This window comes from Desmodus rotundus, chromosome 10, assembly GCF_022682495.2.
Source record: "Desmodus rotundus isolate HL8 chromosome 10, HLdesRot8A.1, whole genome shotgun sequence".
Classification (NCBI taxonomy): domain Eukaryota; kingdom Metazoa; phylum Chordata; class Mammalia; order Chiroptera; family Phyllostomidae; genus Desmodus; species Desmodus rotundus.
In genome coordinates, this window is record NC_071396.1 from 112,176,866 (window position 1) to 112,196,035 (window position 19,170).

At 50.2% G+C, this 19,170-nt stretch overlaps 1 protein-coding gene and 1 long non-coding RNA gene across 4 annotated transcripts in view; one reads left to right on the forward strand and one right to left on the reverse strand.

Moving 5' to 3' along the window:
• Nucleotides 1-335: 335 nt before the first annotated feature.
• LOC139440326 (uncharacterized) lies at nucleotides 336-12,424 on the reverse strand. Its single transcript, XR_011650493.1, has 3 exons — nucleotides 11,662-12,424; nucleotides 10,968-11,038; nucleotides 336-6,249 (listed from the first exon to the last, which is right to left on the reverse strand). It is a non-coding gene; the product is annotated as an uncharacterized lncRNA (long non-coding RNA).
• Nucleotides 12,425-12,486: 62 nt separating this feature from the next.
• Nucleotides 12,487-19,170, forward strand: part of ZNF236 (zinc finger protein 236) — a 71,075-nt gene continuing 64,391 nt past the window's right edge. For all 3 annotated transcript variants that reach the window (XM_053912476.1, XM_053912478.1, XM_053912475.2), the window contains exon 1: nucleotides 12,487-12,722. In XM_053912476.1, coding sequence (XP_053768451.1) covers nucleotides 12,668-12,722 — 55 coding nt within the window. In that variant the 5' untranslated portion in view covers nucleotides 12,487-12,667. The remainder of the gene's footprint in view (nucleotides 12,723-19,170) is intronic.

A 19,170-nucleotide genomic window follows, 5' to 3' on the forward strand; every position in this document is an offset into this window, starting at 1 on the left:
AGGCCCCTGAGCCACCACCCCGCCCCCTTCTCCCCATCCGGTGCCCCCTGCAGCAGTGCCCTGGTCTGTGCTGCCGCCTCTCTGCAGCGAGATTGGTGTGTTGAAGGGACGTGTGTCCCTGTTGGAGAGTGAGAAGCCTCAACTTTGGGCAGTGATGGCTAGGTGCTCAGAGACCCCTCTTTTGTTCTTGATGGGTTTGTCTTAGTTTCCGAGTTTGAGGTCCCGCTTTGATGACCGTGGGCAACAGAAAGTCACGTTATGTCTGTGTCAGCACGTGGCTTCTGTCAAGCTTTATTCCATAGAAATAATACACTGGTAACTGACCAAAGGCCTCTTGTTCCCACCTTCCAGAGCTTTTGACTTCTGCCTGGTCGTCAGCACCTGGGCCAGACCAGTCTAAGGATTCCTGCTCCATGCTAATAGCCTCACCTCACCTTCCATCTGTTATGTGGTGCCACTCTCCACTAATATGTATTTTTGATGGTTCTTCATGGTGCCCATGCAGCCACATCCTTGAGGTACCTCCTTGGGGGACACCTCTCACCTGCTCCCCAGTTCAGTGTTCTCTCGGCCCCACTTCTTCCTCCAGCTGGGTCCCATGCAGGCTTCAGGGGGCTCTGCAAAGCTGCAGCTAGACAGCACCCTGCCGTAGTCGCATTCACAACCCAGCAGGGTTGGCTGAGGAGGCCTGACTGGGGTTCTTGGTCAAGTCTATCTGGTGGACTTGATTCCTGGGTCACAGCAGTGACTGGAGAATCTGCACACTGACGCCTTGTCCTAATGGTAGGAAGGGCCAGCAGACGCTCCTAGAATGCACCCACTCCCTTTCACCCCCCAACCTGGTAATCCCAAGCAGTGCCACATTCCCAGAGGAGCTGCAGTGGGAGTGCCCTTGCCAAACACAGGGCACAGGCATGTCCCCAGTCGTCACATCCCTGCTCACAGCATTTGTCCGGCTCCTGCAAAAAACATGTGGGCTCTGCTGAGTGCTGGTGGACTGGCATAACCTCACCACACCTGCACCCCAGCCTCTCTCCCCTCGGCCACTCCACTCGTGCAGTGAACTGCACGCACAGCAGCTGTAGTGACAGAAAGGGGACAGCGTGGGCTCCCTCTCACTAGGGCAGAGCGGGTCCCTGCCAGCGCTCACACCCACCAGCAATCCCCAGACACATACTTGGCCCTCAGTAAGGGACCATCCTGCAAGGGCTCCTTGTGGTCGAGGGGTGGAAGGTTCAGTATACTGGGTACCTTCTTACCCTGGTGGGGACAGTGACTAGTCCTTCCAAGAATGGACCCCTAGTCCAGAGTGCCACCCAAGGGCTTCTGCAGAGCCCACTTTGCTCTCAGGCATGTGCCACCCTGAAGTACAGGGGTGGTAATGCCCCCATGAACTTTCTTCCCGTCCCCCTGGAAGGTGGTTCTGGATTGCACTTTATGAGACTTCTCATACAGTCCCCAAAGGGATCATGGTGGCCCCAGATGGACAACATGTCCTTGCATTGGTTTTTCTTCCGTTTGGCTCCCCGAGGTCACGTTCCCCCATATGCCACCTGCACACAAGCCTTTGCGCTTGTGGTTGAGCCTCGCTGGGACACCGCTCCTCCCAAAAGGCTTTATGTAGAAAGCGGGGCGTCACAGAAGGAATTCTCTTGTGCTTCTTTGAGACAAACAAATCTCTCTTGATCTTCGCCAGGTCCTATTTGATTTTTCAAAGGCACATAAAATATATGCCTCAACTAATTTTTTTTTTTTTTAGAGGGGAAAAGAGAGGGAGAGAGAAACATCGATGTGAGGGAGAAACATTGATTGCTTTTCCATATGTGAACCTGCAACGCAGGCATGTGTCCAGACTGGGAATTGAACCCAGGTCCCTTCACTTTGTGGAAAGATGACCAACCCACCAAACCACACTGGCCAGGGCTCAATTCTTTGACGTTCTCCTTTTGCCTCCAGAGTTGTTGTCTGGCTCTGAATGGGTGAGACCCTTCGGAGAGCTGAAGAGCCTAAGCCTCAGAAGAAGGGTGGGAATGAGAAGGAGGGAAGGCTGAAAGGCAGAGGGGGTGCTCAACAGCTGGGATGGGAGAATAGGGGCCCAGCTGTGGAACTCCCCACAGCAACCCACATGGTGCCACCCAGCTTCCAGGCTCAGGAAGTGTGCCTGTTGGGTCATTCACAGTGGCTGACCTCGACTGGGGGCTGTGGGCTTGCCTAGCTGCTCTAAATGTTTTCCATACACCACTGACAATTCATCACAAACTGTGAGCAAGGAACTAGGAGCCCCGTTGGTACACAGACTAGAAATGAGGCCAAGGTTTCAGCTCCTGGGCTTTCCCAGTGCCCAGAGCTGGCAGTTCAGCTCCTGAGGCTGGGCTCTCAATTAACCTTGGACTGGATGCTGATTGTCCAGAAATGATGACATTGTCTCATTTAAAACTGATGTTGTCATCGCAGATTTTACATTGTGTCCTGTTCATACTCATCTCTGCCGCTGAGCGTGCAGCCCATGCAGTGTGTCCGTCACCTGATCGTCACGGTATCTCTGATGTGCCTGGGGTTTTCCACCTACACCTTCATCATTTGTTTCGGATCTCAGCGAGGATAAAGTGAAAGCTCCAGTTTCCTTCCTCTTGTGGCCAAATGTCAGACATAGCCTACTTTTGCAGTGTTTTTATGTAGTCCTTTCTTATGCCTTAAAGAAAGGTAAGCTTCAAAAATCACCGAGTCATAAAAGTGGCAGAACTAGAAAGAACATTAGCAATCACTTACTTCGGATTAATAAACTGAGCCTCAAAGAGGTTAAGTGACTTAACACACAGCAATAACAAATACCCATAAGAACTCTGGTCGCCCATCTCCTCTCCAGTTCTCTTCCTGTGGTGTCACTGTACAGAGTATTTCTTGGAAGGATCTGGAACGCAATAGAAGTTATGTAGTCTTTGCTAAACATCATTTGAAGTTCAAACTCAATTGGTATAGGCAGTGTGTCCACAACCATGCTACTGCTGAGATCTGCCTCTGGGAGCAGATGTTGTATTCAGGTGCTGTTAATGGACTGAATGTTTGTTGAAACCTGTCCCCCACTGTGATTGTATTAGTAGGTGGGGGCTGTTGGGAGGTGATCAGGTTATGAGGGTGGAGTCCTCAAGAATGGGGTTAGTGTTCCTTTGAAGGAGACCCCCAAGAGCTCCTGTCCCCTTTTACCATGTGAGGACATAGTGAGAAGACAGCATCTGCAACTCAGAGGAGAGTTCGCCACAGAGCCTGACCGTGCTGGCCCCGTGGTCTTGAACTTGCAGCTTTGGAGCTGTGAGGAATAAGTTTCTGTTGTTTATCAGCCTCCCAGTCTGTGTCCTTTGTCATAGCTGCCCAAATGGACTAAGACAGGTGTCAAGAATATTCTGAGATAAAGATAATTAAAATCTGCATGCAAGTGTGTTCCCAAGGCAAACGGTGTTGAGTGACGTGGGTGTGTGTTGAGCCTCCTGCGCCATGTCGTCCGTCCGTTTGAAAACAGACGTGTGAGCACAGGGGCCACCCATGGGGGTGAGTTTCCCTGGGTGTTGTCATGGCCGTTTTGCTTTGAATGTGTCTCCACAGAAATGAGTCTGTATTCTTGCTGCTCTTTCACTTTGATTGGGAGATTTAAATAACACTTCCCCAAATTTTTACACACACTGCAGATGGTATAGGAAGCTATTTTAGGTGATACCCCAACAAACATGTTTTATTTAAATATCTGTGTACTTATTTCATATATTAAAATATATTATAAAAGGCATATTTGATAAATAACTGGTATGCAAGATATACAAAGTTAAAACTCAACAACATGAAAACAACCCACTTTAAAAAATAGGCAAAGATATGAGTAGTTGCCTCACCAGAAAAGATGTACAGATGGCAAATAAGCGTATGAAAAGATGCTCCACATCATACAGCATCAAGGAAATGCAAATCAAGTGATGAGATACCATTACACACCTACTATTGACAGAATGGCTGAGATCCAGAACACTGACAACAGCAGGTGCTGATGAAGACACGGAGCAGCGGGAGCTCTCCTTCCCAGCTGGTGGGAGTGCTGCCTGGTGCAGCTGCTTTGGAAGGCAGGTTGCAGTTTCTTACAAAAGGAAACAGTCCAGCAACCCTGCTCCTTGGTATTTACCCAAAGAAGCTGAAAACTTGTCCACTCAAAAACCTGCACGTGGATGTTTACAGCGGTAATTAGCAACAACTGGAAGCACGTCCTCGAGTAGGTGATGGATAAACAAACTGTGGTACATCTAGGCAATGGAATATCATTCAGTGCTTAAAAAAAATGAGTTGTCAAGTCATAAAAGACATGGAGGAACCTTAAATACATATTGTTTAGTGAAAGAAACCAACCTGAAAAGGCTACTTACTATATGACTTCAGCTATATGACAGTCTGGAAAAGGAAAAACTCTGGAGACAGTCAAAAGATCAGTAGCTGCTAGGGGTTAGGAGGGAAGGGATGAGCAGGCGGAACACAGAAAAATTTGGAGGCAGGGAAACTATCCCCTCTGCTACCATAACAGTGGATACGTGAAGTACATTTGTCAAATCCCATAGAATGTGCAAAGTGTGGAATTTGGTTATTACTAATGTGTCAATATTGGTCCATTAAATGTACCACACTAATGCACAGTGTTATTTGTAGGAGAAACCGTATTTTGGGGGAGGTTATTTGGGAACTCTACCAGCTGCTCAATTTTGCTGTTAATCTGGGGGAAAAAACCTATCAATTAAGAAAGACCTCAGAGTTTTAGCTTGAATAAATAGACGTTATTACAAGCATCCAGGGTGTGCCGGTCAGTTTCGACCCTGGAGGCCAGGCCCATGTAGTAAATGGGAGTCCGCCTGGCTCCTGAGACTGTGCTTGTGGTAGCACTTGCCACCAGGAGGCGATCTAATACGCAGCTCTCTCTCCGAAACATATCCCTGGGGCTAGTAACCCCAAGAGGGAGACACCCACTCCTTTAGATGAGTGTCATCCCCACCCGGGGCCTGGCCACAGCAGCTCAGGGTCATTGACTCTGCAGTTAGCTCAGGGCAGCCTTCTGGGGTCTCGGCACCAGTGGAAAACAGTGGTGACTGACTACACTGGTACATGGGTGAAACTGCTCTGTAGAGAAAGGGGTGGCATCCTGTCCTCTCTTTAAATGTGGCCTCCTCTGTACACCACCTCCCAGAGCTAGGCAGCTAGAGTCAGTGAGCTGCATGAATGAAGCTGCAGCGTGTTTGTTAATGAATCATCAGTGCATTTTCACTTTTATTACAGCCAAGTGTGGTCTCACACTGTGGTCCAGAGGCACGCAGGGATGCCCAGCCCTGGAAGTGGGCTCCAGGGCCACTGGCTTCAACTGGTACCCACCAGGCTCTTGCTGGAAACAATGCAGGGTCTGCTGTTTCAGGGCTCAAGTGTAAAGCCGTCTAGAATGTGAACTGCTGGGTCCCCGAGTGGCCAGCCCGACTGTCTCACGTCAGAGTTGGAGACCTAGAGAGGTAAAGGGATTTTCCTGGGGTCGCATGGCTTGGTACCTGTATTTTCTGTGAAATTAAAAGCTTACTGGTCGCCACCGTGAGGAATCTTGAGAGAAAATGCGTGGGTGGTTTTAAGCTTCACAGAGCAACTTCACCTCCAAAACACTGGCTGTGGAACGTACTTGTAAGCTGAGTGTCTAGAAGGGTGTAGTTCACAGTACACCTGGGCAGGTGCAGAGGGTTATTTGAGATTAACTGGATGGCAGAAAGGCTCAGTGTACACAAAACCTCTTAGTTTTAAGGATGAATTGAATGATGAGGGTTTCCTGCCTCCAAATACGAGATGTGAGACCACTTCTGCATTTTGTTTGCTCAGGCGGAAAGTGACGCAGGACAGACTGTGGCTGCTAGTCAAGGCTGGAGGCTGGTGGGCCCAGAAAGTGCTGCGGCACACACTGCCCCAGAACACCCATGGTTCACACTGCTCACTACCCTGCAATGCTTTCTGGAAAGGGAAATGTAAAAGATTTACTGAGTGCACTTGAACAACCTAAGTCTCTATCTTACTTCGCTGAGTGGGAGAGATGGCTGCAGAGTGGGCAAGAGTCCGTGCAACTGTGTCGGGACATATTTGGTTGTCCCTTCCAAGATTTATCAGGTTCTCCCAGGAATCAGCTGTTGACGAGTCTGCGGCCACAGGATGCAGGTGGTGGGCAGCGCCTTCCATGACCCGGACACGAAGCTGTAGCGACACAGCGAGAAAAGAGCATTTCTGAGTGGCTGGTCCACGATGGGTGTGCCTTTTGTGAGGAGTAGACATGTCCTACCTTCAACTGCATTCTAGAGCAGTAAGTGAGTTGTCATAGAAATAGGCACTTCTACCTCAATCCTTGGTGCAGGGAATAAAGAAAAAAGAGTCAAAGGCTCCAGAGGCCTGGAGTTGTGGGATCTGGGGAATGGAGAGGGTGCTGGTTTGGGTAAGGACCACATGGAAAAGCTCTGGGCTGCACCTCTGAAAATCTCTGGAGAACTGCTCTGCTATTTTATTTTCCATGAACTGTCAATGAAAAAGTTACTTTTCCCACTGGAATGTACTTAATGCCAATGAACTCCACGCTTAAAATGGTTAAACAGTAAATGTTATGCTATGTGTGACTCATCACAATGAAAAGAAATAATAAGCAGCAGAGTTATTTTCTATTGAATGGTCCATGGAATCTCCTTTGAAGTGTGCGCCTCATTGCCAGTTTATCTCAGCAGGAGTGTCAGCCATCTGCTTCAGAAGGAGTCAATGACTGGGCTGCAGAGACCCGACCCCGGGCAGCGGCATGAACTGTCTCAGGACATGCAGGAAAAACCAGGCCTTGCTACTTTGTTGTTTGTCAAAATGCAGGCCAAGCATGGGACCCTCTGTGGAATATGTCCACACCAGGATTGACACAAACATTCATAGCACTTTTATCTGTCATCAGGCCAGGACGAGGAGGGGGCAAGAGGAGTTTTGCACAAATGTGAGTGTGACTGCCTCCTAAAGTTTTGTGCACAGGGTGTCTTGTTTCTCTCACCCTGGTCTGGGTCCTGTTTATAAGTCAAAACCTGAAAGCAACCCAAATGTCCATCAACACAAGTGTCCGTCAGCAGGTGGGAGGTCGGAGAAACTGGTGTATCCATACAAGGAAATACTGTTCAGTGCTCCCGTCAGCAGCACGTACGCCAACACTGGGACCATACAGAACAGGTTAGCACAGCCCGGTGTGAGGGTGACACCCAGGTCTGCGAAGCGCTCCGTGAGTGTAGTGCAGAGCGTGGGGGTTCCAGTTCTGCTGCTGTACTGCTGAGAGAGCAGATCCTGCGAGTTCTCGCCACCAGGCAAACAACTGAGGTGCTGGACGGCTTAGTGTGGTGAACATTTTGCAATATAGACATAGACCAGATCATTATGTTGTACATCTGAAATTAATGCTATAGGTCAGTTATATCTCAATTAAAAGAGAAATAATATTCAGCAATAAAAAGGACTGATTCATGCAACAACATGGATAAATCTCAAGTTATTTTGACTGAGAGAAGGTAGACAGAATGAGTGCACATTGTAGCTTCCATTTACCTATAATTTTAGAAAATGCAGTGTGCTCTATGGTGACAAGAATATCAGTGGCTGCCAGGGCACTGGGGAGCAGGGAGACCAGGGGAAGCGGCACAAAGGGGAGGAAGTGTTTGGGGCAGTCGGCAGTTGACTGTACTGATGGTTTCGTGTCTGTGTACATGTCAGAAATTGTCACACTTCACCTTTGAAGATGTGTAGTTCACTTGTCAACTGTGTCTCAATAAAGTTAAAATGAGGCACAATAAAAATTTAGGACATGAATTCTTACTGGATCCTGATTGGGAAAATAAGAAATTTTAGGGACAATTGGGAATATTTGAATATGGTCAATGTATCAAATATATTAGGAGATACTGGTACTTTTCTTAGGCATAATAATGGTGCTACAGAAATAAGAAAATGTCAGTTTTCTTGGGAGATTCATGAAGTATTTAGGGGTAAAGTGATGTCTTCAGCTTTTTTCAAATTGTTTGGAAAAAACAAATAGGTAAAACAAATATGGCAAAATATTAAGAGTATTGAATCTAGCTATTCACTATACAGGAGTTCATTATACTACTCTTTCAACTATTTTTGGCATGTTTGATAATTTTATCATTAAAAAGTTGGAAAAGTTATGAAGCAAATGAAAAAGAACCAAATTACCAAAACTAAACAAAAAAACAGTTGAATTATGAATCTCAATGGACAGGTTTAATTGAAGACATAGCAGTAGGTAAAATTGGTAAACTGCAAAATAAATCTAAAAAAGTATCTAGACTGCAGTACAGAAAGAAAAAGACAGAAAACATGAAAGAAAAGAAACATAGAGAATGAAATGAGAATCCCTACCATCAATCGGGTCAGAATTCAAGGAGAAAGAGAGAGAATGGGGCTACGGCCACATTTTAGCAGTAATTCCCCCAAATCCCTAATGAATCCCTGGAAGTACAGATGCACAGGCACACCGTGAGGGGTCTGCAAGACACCAGTGACTGAGAGGAGGTCTCAAAAGCTTCAGATGGAAACATAACCACCAAAACAACAAAGACTAACTGATTTTTCATCACCCACAACCAAAGTCAAGCTAAAATAGCATGTTTTCAGTGGATTGAAAGAAAGTAACTGTCAACACAGAATTACTTAATTAGAATAAAAAATATTTAAGAATGAGAACAATATAAAGAGATTTTCAGGTAAACAAAAATCAAGAATGTCTGCCATTAGTCGTGCCCACTAAGTGAAACTGTAAAGTTTAGATGAGACAGAAAGAAAGCAGAAAGTCAGAGATACAAGGAATGTAGAGGACAAAAATAATGGAACACATAGGTGTATTTAGATAAATTAGAGTACTAAATAAAATGTCTTCCGCAGTTTAAAAGCAGAATTAAAACAATAGTATGTAAATTAAGAGAAGGGTAAAGATATTAACATTCTCTTTTCATAAAATACCATCTTTCAGTTTCTAGGTATATTTAGCAGAATGTATTACATAATTTTCAAAGTAGTGAAGGAAAAAAGAAGAATGAGAAAAAATATCAATCCAAAAGAAGGCAAGAAAGTAGAGAAAAATAAATTTAGATGATTTGGGACAAATGGAAAGCAAAAAACAAAATAGATAAATTCTTCAAACTATATTTTAAAAAAACCCACCAAAAACAAGTATGAGAATACACAGACCATGTTCATAAAAACAAAAAAAAACAAAAAACAACTCTGTATAACCCAAAAGTCCATCAACAGTGGGTTGAATCTGGCAGGGGTATGCAAACTTTTGGGGTCTCTGGGCATCCCTGGGCCACACCTGAAGAGGAGTTGTCTTGGGCAACACATTACCGTATTTTTCGGACTATAAGACGCACCTAGGTTTTAGGGGGGGAAACCCACTCTACCACCCCCCCACGGCCAGGAGTATACATTCGGACTATAAGATGCACTCCCCAACCCCCAAATTTGGGGGTGCGTCTTATAGTCCGAAAAATATGGTAAATACACAAACACTAATGAAAACTGATGAGCAAAAAAAAAGGTTTTAAGTAAATTTACGGTTTTGTGTTGGGCCGCATTCATGGCCATCCTGGGCTGTATGTGGCCTGCAGTCCAGGGGTTGGGCACCCCTGGTAGAGCATTATGTTACAATGAAATACTATAGAATAGTGAAAACAAATGAATTATACCTTTATGCATTAACATTAATAAATCTCACAAGCATCACAATGACTGAAGATGCAAGACGTGGAAGAACTTTAAAAAGATTTCAAAGTTGGATCAATACTTCATGTATTTAAAGTGGGCAACTACAAAGTAAAAGGGACGGGTGCTCACTGTACCAGGAGAACAGGTACTTCTGGGAGGAGGACGTGCCCTGTGTGGTTCTGAGGAGCACAGGCTCCATGCCCCTTTCCGTGTCCCATACAGCCATCTACTTTGAACAAAAGGGAAGGTGACAGCAAGCAGCCCTCTGTGGAACTCTGAGAAGTCTAGGAAGTGAAATCTGGGAGACCAACCTACATACAACCTACCAGAACTGAATTGCGAATAAACAAAGTTTGAACAGACCAATTACGAGTGAAGAGATTGAAACAATAATTGAAAACCCACCAAATTCCCAGGACCAGATGGTTTCACCAGTGAATTCTACCAAACATTTAAAGAAGAATGAACACAATCTTTCTCAAACCAAGTTTTCCAAAAATTTGAAGGGAGGAACATTCACAAACTCTTTTTAGGAGGCCAGAATCATCCCAATACCAAAGCCAGATAAGGACACTAAAATCAAACTATAGGCCAATAATATCCCTGATGAATATATATACCTATAAAAATATGTATATATAAATTTCCAAAAAAAGATGCAAATCAATACATGTGGTATGCCGTATTAATAGAATGAAAAAATAGAAACCGTATTTTCATTTTGATAGATGCAGAAAAAGCATTTGACATTCAACATCCTTTCAAGATAAACTCTCAAGCTATTGGGCACAGAAAAACTGTCGGCATAACGAGGGCCACAGTATGACAAACCCACAGCTAACAGCATGCTCGGGGGTGACACGTCCGACGCTTTCCTGCCAACACCAGGAACAGGGGGGGCCCCCCCGCGCTCGCCACCGGCAGGGAGGCTGCTCTGGCTGTCCTAGCCAGACAACCAGGCAAGAAAAAGGAACCCAGGGCTTCCCGCCGGGTAAAGCGGTCTCTCTGCCGATGGGACGTCCGCGATGTGCACACGTGGTGAAAAGAAACACACGGGTTTTAGGGGCGAGAATCTTGTAAGTGAGCACGTCTGCTTGTGTACTTGGGCTGCGACATCTGGAGTTCAATTTGCTATTCTTTTATAACTACATAGGACTTGACTTAGTTTAGGTACTTACTTTTGATTCTCTACTCGTTTTTCCTTCATCCTCAAGTATTCATGTGACTTGGATATAGGTTACTTCCAGTTCTCCTCAAAACAAAACAGGGTATTCAGTTATACACAGGCCGTGGTCGCCCAAGCTGTTTTGTGCAGGGCGGAGGGTTCTTACCCCCTATTTTCTCGGCCTGGAGCCCTACGGCAGCCTACTGTGCCCATGGCAACACTGTCGTATTGCGTCATCCCCTTACGCACTTCCGCTTTGACACACTGGGCGCACTGGGCTGGCAGGTGAGTCTTGGTTTGAGACGTGGCTCTGCTTACAGCCTCTGTGGCCTCAACCAAATGACTTTTGAACCTCAGCATTATCATCTTTAAAATGGCACTTTACAGGATGGTTATAAGGGTTGTAAGAAGTATTCAACAGCAGATGTTCATAACTAAATCCCACTGGCCAGCGGTCCCCAACCTTCTTTGTCACCAGGGGCCAGTTTCATGGAAGACAGTTTTCCCACGGATCGGAGTGGTGGAGGTTGGGGACCCTTGCCATTTGCCACGCACTGGCTGGCTTATGGCGGATAACAAAGCTCTCTGAGCTTGTTTCTTTTAAACGTAAGTGGAGATAGATAAAGCACCAGACAGATGACAGTCTTAGTTAATGTTAGATTTTTCCTTCTTTACCTGTTGCCTCCCCCCGATAAGTCCTTTCTTACCATCTGTTACAACCATTTACTAGGATTGAGTTGAAAGAGAGTCTGTCCCATTTTCGAATTGTTGTTCTCGAGGTTCTCCGTGGATCTGTAAACCCTCCCTTAGAGTATTTTGGCTACTTCGGTGTCTTTCCTGCCCCATGGTTCCAAGCGCCTTGTATTTCCTCATAGTACCTTGCACGCAGATGGTGATCATTATGTATCGTCGGAATTCGATGTGGAGGCCGCCAGTCCAGGCTCCGGACTTGCTTAGCCAGTGAGCATTCCTCCTCCGACCGCGAGGCCCCTTAACCTCCCGACATGGTGGGTCCTGTTCGTGTCACAACCTCGTGGGAGTTCGGACAGAAAACCACCGCGGACTGGTCGTACTCCGTGGACAAGCGCGCGTCCCTTCCGTCAGGTCCCGGGTCTGCGCGCCGGGCGCTCTCCCGGGCCGTCCAGACGCGGCGCGGCGCCAGTGCGGAAATGCCCCGGGAGGGTGGGTTTCCGTCTCACCCCGCTGCCCACCTGGGAAGCGTCTTCAGCACCCGCCTACTACACGGGCACCTTTCCTCGTTGCCGCCCCGACGGCTTCCAGCGGGGTGACAGTTCCGGCCCTCACGTCGGGAAGAGTCCTCCAGGTGACGCCAGCCGTCGGAGCCCGGGCCGCCAGGGGACGCCGTTCGTCCGCCCGGTGCTCTAGGCCCGAACCCAGAGCGCGCATGCGCAAGGCGCCCCTCCCCCCACCCTGCGCCCAACGACCCCAACGCGGCCCGCCGAGCCATGGAACCCACCGTAGTGGGTGCGATTCCGGCGCTGCCGTTAGTTCGCTCGGGCGCCTTCCCCCCGTGAGGCCCGCGGACGCACGGCCGGGCTCAGTGGCCGCCCGCCTGGGCCGCTCCGCCCGCCTCCGCGCTCGGCGGGGCGCGCGCCGCGTCCCCGCGGCCTGTCCCCGCGCGTGCGCGCTCCGCCGAGCGTATGTGTGTGAGTGTGTGTGCGGCCGAGGGGAGGGCCGCCGCCGCTGCCGACGATGCCGCGGGGCCGCCCCCCGAAGCCCAAGGAGAGCAAGGCGCGCGGCGACACCGGTAAGCGGACCTTATCCACCGCCGCTGTGCCACTCCGCGCGAATATAGTCCCCGGATGCGGCGCGGAGGGCGCTGGGAGCGGCCGGGCCGGGCGGGGCAGGGAGAATCCCGGCGGGCCAGGCGGGCCTGGAGGGCCGGGGACGGCGCAGCGCCCTCCTGCTTCGCCACCGCTGCCGCTGTCTCCACCCGACTGCCGGCCGCAGGCGCGGGCGGAATGATACGGCGCCGGCCCTCCGCCGGCTGGGCCTACTTTCCTGGGCCGGCGGCGGCGGCGGGCCGGGGGCGAGGTGCGCGCCGCCCTCTTTCCCCTCCCCCTTCCCCCTCCTCCCTCCCCTCTCCTTCCACCTCCTCCTCCCTCCACTTCTTCGCGCGGCCCGGCATCGTCCGTCAGCTAGCCCGCCAGCCCGCCCGCGGAGATCGTGCCCCGCCCGGCCCCCGCCGCTCGGCTGGGGAGGCCTGTGGGCGCAGGTGCCGGCGCGGTCGAGCAGTTGACGGGACGGCGGGGCCGGTGGTGATGGGGGGCGCTTAGCGTCCGTGGGACGCAGGGCCGGCCCCAGGCTTCTCTAGTGTGGAGTCGAGTGGGGTCCCCACGGGGACTCAACCCGGCGCTGGCGGGGCCCTGTCGTGGAGCTGGGCTCCACGGTGGGGGTGCCCAGCCTCTGCGAGCGCGGGTGCAGGTGCGCTGCCGGGCCCCATGCTCGCTCAGCACCTGCGGGCGATCCTCACGCCTTGCTGACCGCCGCCCTCAGCGAAGGGGTGCAGGACAGGTGGGGACGTGAGTGAAGTGCAGTGCAGCCAGGCTTGACCCCTCATGCGGCCGCCCCAGCCTGGGTGCCTCTGCGCTGTCCACGTGCCGCTGGGCCTATGTTAACCGCCCCAGTTGTTACCAGTGGGGGCTGGGGGCTGAGATGGCCCTGTTCTGTTTGCTGTTCATTTACTGCATCTTGTCCTGGCTCCCGCCGCACAGGCGCAGTGTCTGGGGGATTTGGACCAGGCTCAGGACACGGAAGGGCCACTTCTTGCAGCCTTCCGTTTTACCACGTCTTACCAGGTGGCATTGTCAGCCTCTGGGTTTCTCACCACGAAGCCTTCTAGCCCCTCACCAGCATGCATCCTGGGGCCGCTGCCCCAGGCTCCGCTGTCTGAGCCTTCTCACTGGTTTCTGCCGAGTGTCCCCTCACTCCAGGCCTGTGCGTCTCCAGGGTCCCTTTCAAACGTCCATCTGGTGGTCCACTCCCCGGTTGAAACTCCTGAATGGGTTCCTTCTCCCCTTGACAGTGAAGGCCATGGGCCTCGAGCGTCCTCGCTGCTCCGGCCTTGGCCCAGCTCCTCCCTGGGTCCTGCTCCAGCCCGAGTCCCTTGTACTCTTCCATGATGTCTTCATGTGGGGCTTGTGGTGCCGGTGCGGGAAGTCCACCTCCCGCGCCTGCAGCGGTCCCCTTCCACCTGCCTCAGTGGTTCCCAAAGTGCGCTTCGGGGACCCCTGGGTATCCACACACTGCCAGGCTCTGCGAGGTGCTGTCTCAGTGATCCCGACACTGCTGGGCTCTGTTACTTGGTGCCCGTTAACAGCAACAAGGCCTCAGCGCAGCGCACATCGCCAAACCTCAAGGCCGCCTGTGTCTCAGTGTGTCCCTCCAGGCCAGCGCAGAAGCAGACACAAGGGCCCCCCTGCTCTTAAGGCACTGACAAAAAATTTTGCAAAAGTAAAAGTTCGTAGTACTTTTTTGGGGAGTATAGTTTTCATAAAAATGTATGTTAAATGTAATAGGTTTATTTTTAAGCAAATAAACATTTAAAAATTGCTGTTTTAATTTGTAATAGAGCAAATACCAATAAATGTAACCCATGTAAACTTAAGGTCATTTGGGTCCTCAGTGATGTATAAGAACATAAAGGGGTCCTGGGACCAAACCGTTTAAGGATCATTATTCTCTGTGTACTCCCTTAGTGATGTTTCTATAACCGGAAATTATTTTTTTGTCACCCATTATGAACTTTATTTCTAAGAAAAATCTGGAAGGTAGATGGGGATTTTTATGAGTGGCAAATAAGGCTCAGGAAGAGAAAGGGATTTGGAAGCTCTGCCCAGCTGGTCAGGGTCAGAGTTGGGGTTTGAAGCTGCACGTGTGTCCAAAGCGTGCGTGTCACTGCTCTGCCTGGGTAGATAGGAAGCCCTGAGTGGGGGTTGACCCATTGATTCAGCACAGATCGTAAGGCGCTTTCTGTGACTGGTGGGCCCCCTGGGGCGGGGCGGGGGTGCAGACCTCAGTGTTTGAGACAGGACCTGGCCTTGGCCCCTCAGGACAGTGCCCAGGCGGGCGGGAGCCCTTGGTGGCACCAGGGCAGTTTGGGCTTCCCAGAGGAAATGATGTCGAATGGAAATGTCACGAAATGGTGAGCAGTGGGCCTGCTCGGGGATGTTTCTTGACGAAAGAAGTGAGCCTTCTCTCTCAGTTGACTGGGGACATTTATCGAGCACCAGCTCAGTGCCTGGCATGACCCAGGGGAAACACTACCTGACTTACGTTACTTTTCTCTTCGTGAGTAGTAACGTCTCCTTGATGGAAACCATGTTAGGGGTCTTTCATGGCTTCCATGGGTTTCTCCAGAAGATGGCACAAAGCTTTCCTCCCGAGCTCGCACCTGTGGGGGGTGCCTGCTCAGTTTCTGTGTTCTGGTGGAGAGCTGAGACAGGCAGATGGTGAGCCAGGTGGGCGGACCCGTCCTTTCTCGCTCCGATTGACAGTTCAGGGCACTGTAGGTTTCTGCAGTTGAATTTAGGGACTCTGTGCTCCTTCCCCCAGGGCAGAGCTCGCACTGTGGATTGGGCAGTGGCAGCCTTGGACCCTCTGGTTTTTAGGTGACTTGTCTGCTTCAGCAGCAAAACTAGGCGTGATTGGTGGGGAACAGTTCAGGGGAGACTGGTTCTGCTTAAAGTCGTAACTTTCCAACCACAGCAGGTGTCCAAGGATGGAAGGATTTCTTCATAAAGGAGCACCCTTCCCTCTCTATAACTGAGTTTCTTGGGTAGGCAGAAGCTTGGAGTGTTCAGAATTTTGAGGAAAGTTGGATGACGTGACACTTGTCATGATCCTGCCATCAGCGGTAAGTTACCACGGGTTCAAGATCTTCGTCTTCGACCCAAAACTGATCTGGGAGAACCACACTAAACACGGATTCTTCACCACAGTTGATTCTGCAGTGTTTTGTATGGCGACTCTGAGTCAGGGTCCCTACATTGTCTCTGCACTTGAAGGCAGGGTTCCTGCGCTGGAGGGGTCAGCTTGTTCTCCAGACCACTCTTGGGTCGCGGGGCTCGGCCTGGAGCATCACCACAAGGCCCGGGCAGAGGCTGTCACCCTGCGGGACCTTAGGAAGTGCCTGGGAGCCTCACTGAGCTCAGTTACATCGCAGCCCGTGAGGCGGGACCCACCTGACCCCACCTTGCCGCCAAGATCACGGTTGAGAACCACTGGCCAACAGAAAACCCGCTCTGGTTGAGGAGAGGACGGCAGAGGGGTTCAGGGACAACCTGCATCTCTGAGGTGCCTGCACCCGAATCTCAGCACCGTTGAAAACTGTTGCTCCAGTGGGTGAAAATGGGGAACTCACGTGATCTGATAAAGCATATGGAGAGATGATGCCCTAGATTCCCAAGTCAGACTCATTGGCCTGCGGGTCCAACCACGACGGCAAAGGTGTGACATGGGTGAAGGCACAGGTACCGGCTGCTCATCCCCGGCTCTGGGCGTCACGGAGGACTGCTGAGTCAGCCTGTCCCCGGGGCAAGTGCCGCCTCTGCACACTGGTGGTGTGGCTTAGGAGATTCCAAGAGAGGCCAGAGATATGTTTGAGCCCGTGTTTTGAGTGGATAGAACGTCTGCCTTGAAAAGTGCACAGAGTGTCAGTGACGAGTTTCGTGGGTTGTTGTAAGTAACCAGCACCGGGAACATGAGCAGTACCTTAAAGCTCCTGTTACCTCTGACCAGGTGCTCTGCACCCCTCCCTCAAGTGTCTTCTTCTAATGCCCACTTCTGATGCAACAGACTGATTCTTCCCGTTTTTGAGCTGAATTGAATTCATACTATGTACCCCCTTATTTGTGGCTTCCTTCATTCCATATTTGTTTTTATGACATTATCCGTGTGCTTATATAGCAGAGACGTGTCCGTTTTCATGAGTGTGTAGTATTCTGTTCTGTGAACACACTGCCATTTAATTTACCCTTTGTACTCGAGGTGGTCGGCTCGTTTCCAGTGTGGAGCCTGTTAACAGTAAGTGCTGCTGTGACTGTCTCTGTTTCTGCATCAAAGTGGACAACACTAAACAGTCCTCCTTTGACAATGCAAGATACTGATTTTCTGTGCATGTAGGAGAATAATTTCATACTCTGTTCTTCTCTCTACACATCAATATAAATTTTAGCTAAAACTGAAGCACGGTAATATACATCTTTCTTTTGTATTCCTGTTTTCCTCTAGATTAGGGTCAACTACCTGTGGCTTCACCTTTCTGGTGAACAAAATTCCATAGGAACAAGCCACCCTCGTCACCTGTGGCAGCTCTTGGGCCACAGCGGCAGACTCAAGTCAGGACACTTCCTGACCCACAAAGTCCAGAGCCTTTCCCACACAGCTGTTCACAGGGACATTTGGCCAGCTCCTGCCCCGAGTAATAAGCCGTGATTCCACTGCAGCTAGGAGTGAGCAGGGGCCGTGTTTTCTAAGCGTGACTGCACCCTCAGCCGTCCGCAAGGAGGCTGTAGGCAGCCCCAGGCCCCTGTGCAGTTTCAGCGGTCATGGGGCCATTTTAAAGTATCTCAGGATAAAGTGAGCCTGACGCTCACTGTTCGGGGTGACACCAGACGGGAGGTGCTCACATGCGGCAGGCTCAGCACAGACGCGGACCACGCAGCTGCGTCAGGGTGTGCATGCTCTGGGAAGTGGCGCCCTGGGAACACGAGCGACCTGACCCCGGGGAGGACCATTTCCTGGGGGTCTGACCAAGGATTTAGCTTGCCTCTGTCACAGGGCAGTTCCAGGGCGTTTATCACGGCACCAGGGCCAGCGCCAGCGCACTTCCTCAGCACACACGTTCTCAGACGACCAGCAGCCCGACCACGTGCTTATAATAACAGTCCGCAGAGGCATGTCTGTAGTGTCTTACATTAAGAAGTGGGACCTCACCAGCAGCCCAGACATCCCCAGTGCGCCCCGTCCAGTCAGTGTCCCCATGAGACTGGTGGCCGTCCTGACAGCTCGCAGCCTGGACTGGCTCTGCCCACTCACTGAGCTCTGCGAGATGAAGTCGCACCGTGTACTCTCTGGCGTCAGCTCCCTGCCGTCAAGGGGAGACCCACTGTGGCTGAGTGTCATAGCAGGCTGTTCATTCTCATCGCTTGTGGGACAGCAGGTCCTCACAAAGTGTCCTTCCACACTGTTGCTATCTCATTGAAACCGCACGTGCTTCTGACAGCTGGCCAGGTTCTTGGCCTGGCTCTCAGTTGAATATAGTTTATACTGAAAGAACATAAACAGTCGTAGGCTTCCAGTTGGGATAAAATGATGTTGCTAGAAGCCAAGTTCATCTGCTGTGTTTGCACAAGGAACAGGGTGGGGACAGGGGTCTCATCATAAGAGACTGTGACCTCGGGAGGCGTGGAAGCAGGATTCCAGGAGAGAGCCAGGTAAGGCGTCGGAAGCTGCTGCTCTGCTGCTAGCCCTGCTGCTGGCTGATTGTGATCTTGAGCGAGTAGCCTCATTTCTTTGGGGCCCGAGCTCCCTTAGCTGTACCACACAGGATGGGGGTGGGGCTCCCCTTTTCCCCCAAGTGAAGCTTATTTTTATTTAAATATTTTTGAATAGGTAGTACGTTATGGTGGCTCAAAAGTTTAAAACAGGGACATCCCCTTTCCCAGCTCTATTCCTGCCTCCTGCACAGGCCCTGTGCCCTTGTCTTCTAGCAGTCGCTCGGGGGCTCAGGTACAGGCAGACACAGGGCACGCCTGTGCCCCTCCTAAAAGAAATGCCAGCACCCGGGACACAGCACCTCTCCCACTGACTACAGGTTGAGGGTGAGTTTTCCAAATGAGGACATTGTATTTCCAGACAAGTACCGTTTTAATAGTGAATACATTTACACAGATGGTATGTAAAATAAGGAAGTGCAGAAGTTGTCCCTGATTCTGCCGCCTCTCTTGGTGAAGGCACCTTTGAGTTGATAGTACTTTCCTGACTGCTAAACTATTTCTTGTCTCAGTAAAAAGTCTTCCAAAGAGACTCATGATGTATCAGTTGATATGGTCCCAACATTTATTTTGGGCTCTGGGAATCATAAAGCATTTCATAATTAGTTTAGTGCAGACATTTTGAAAGTGTGGCCTTTGAAAGGAATGTGGATATAGTTCCGAATAAATAGAATACAAACCAGGTGTATCTTTTCCTTA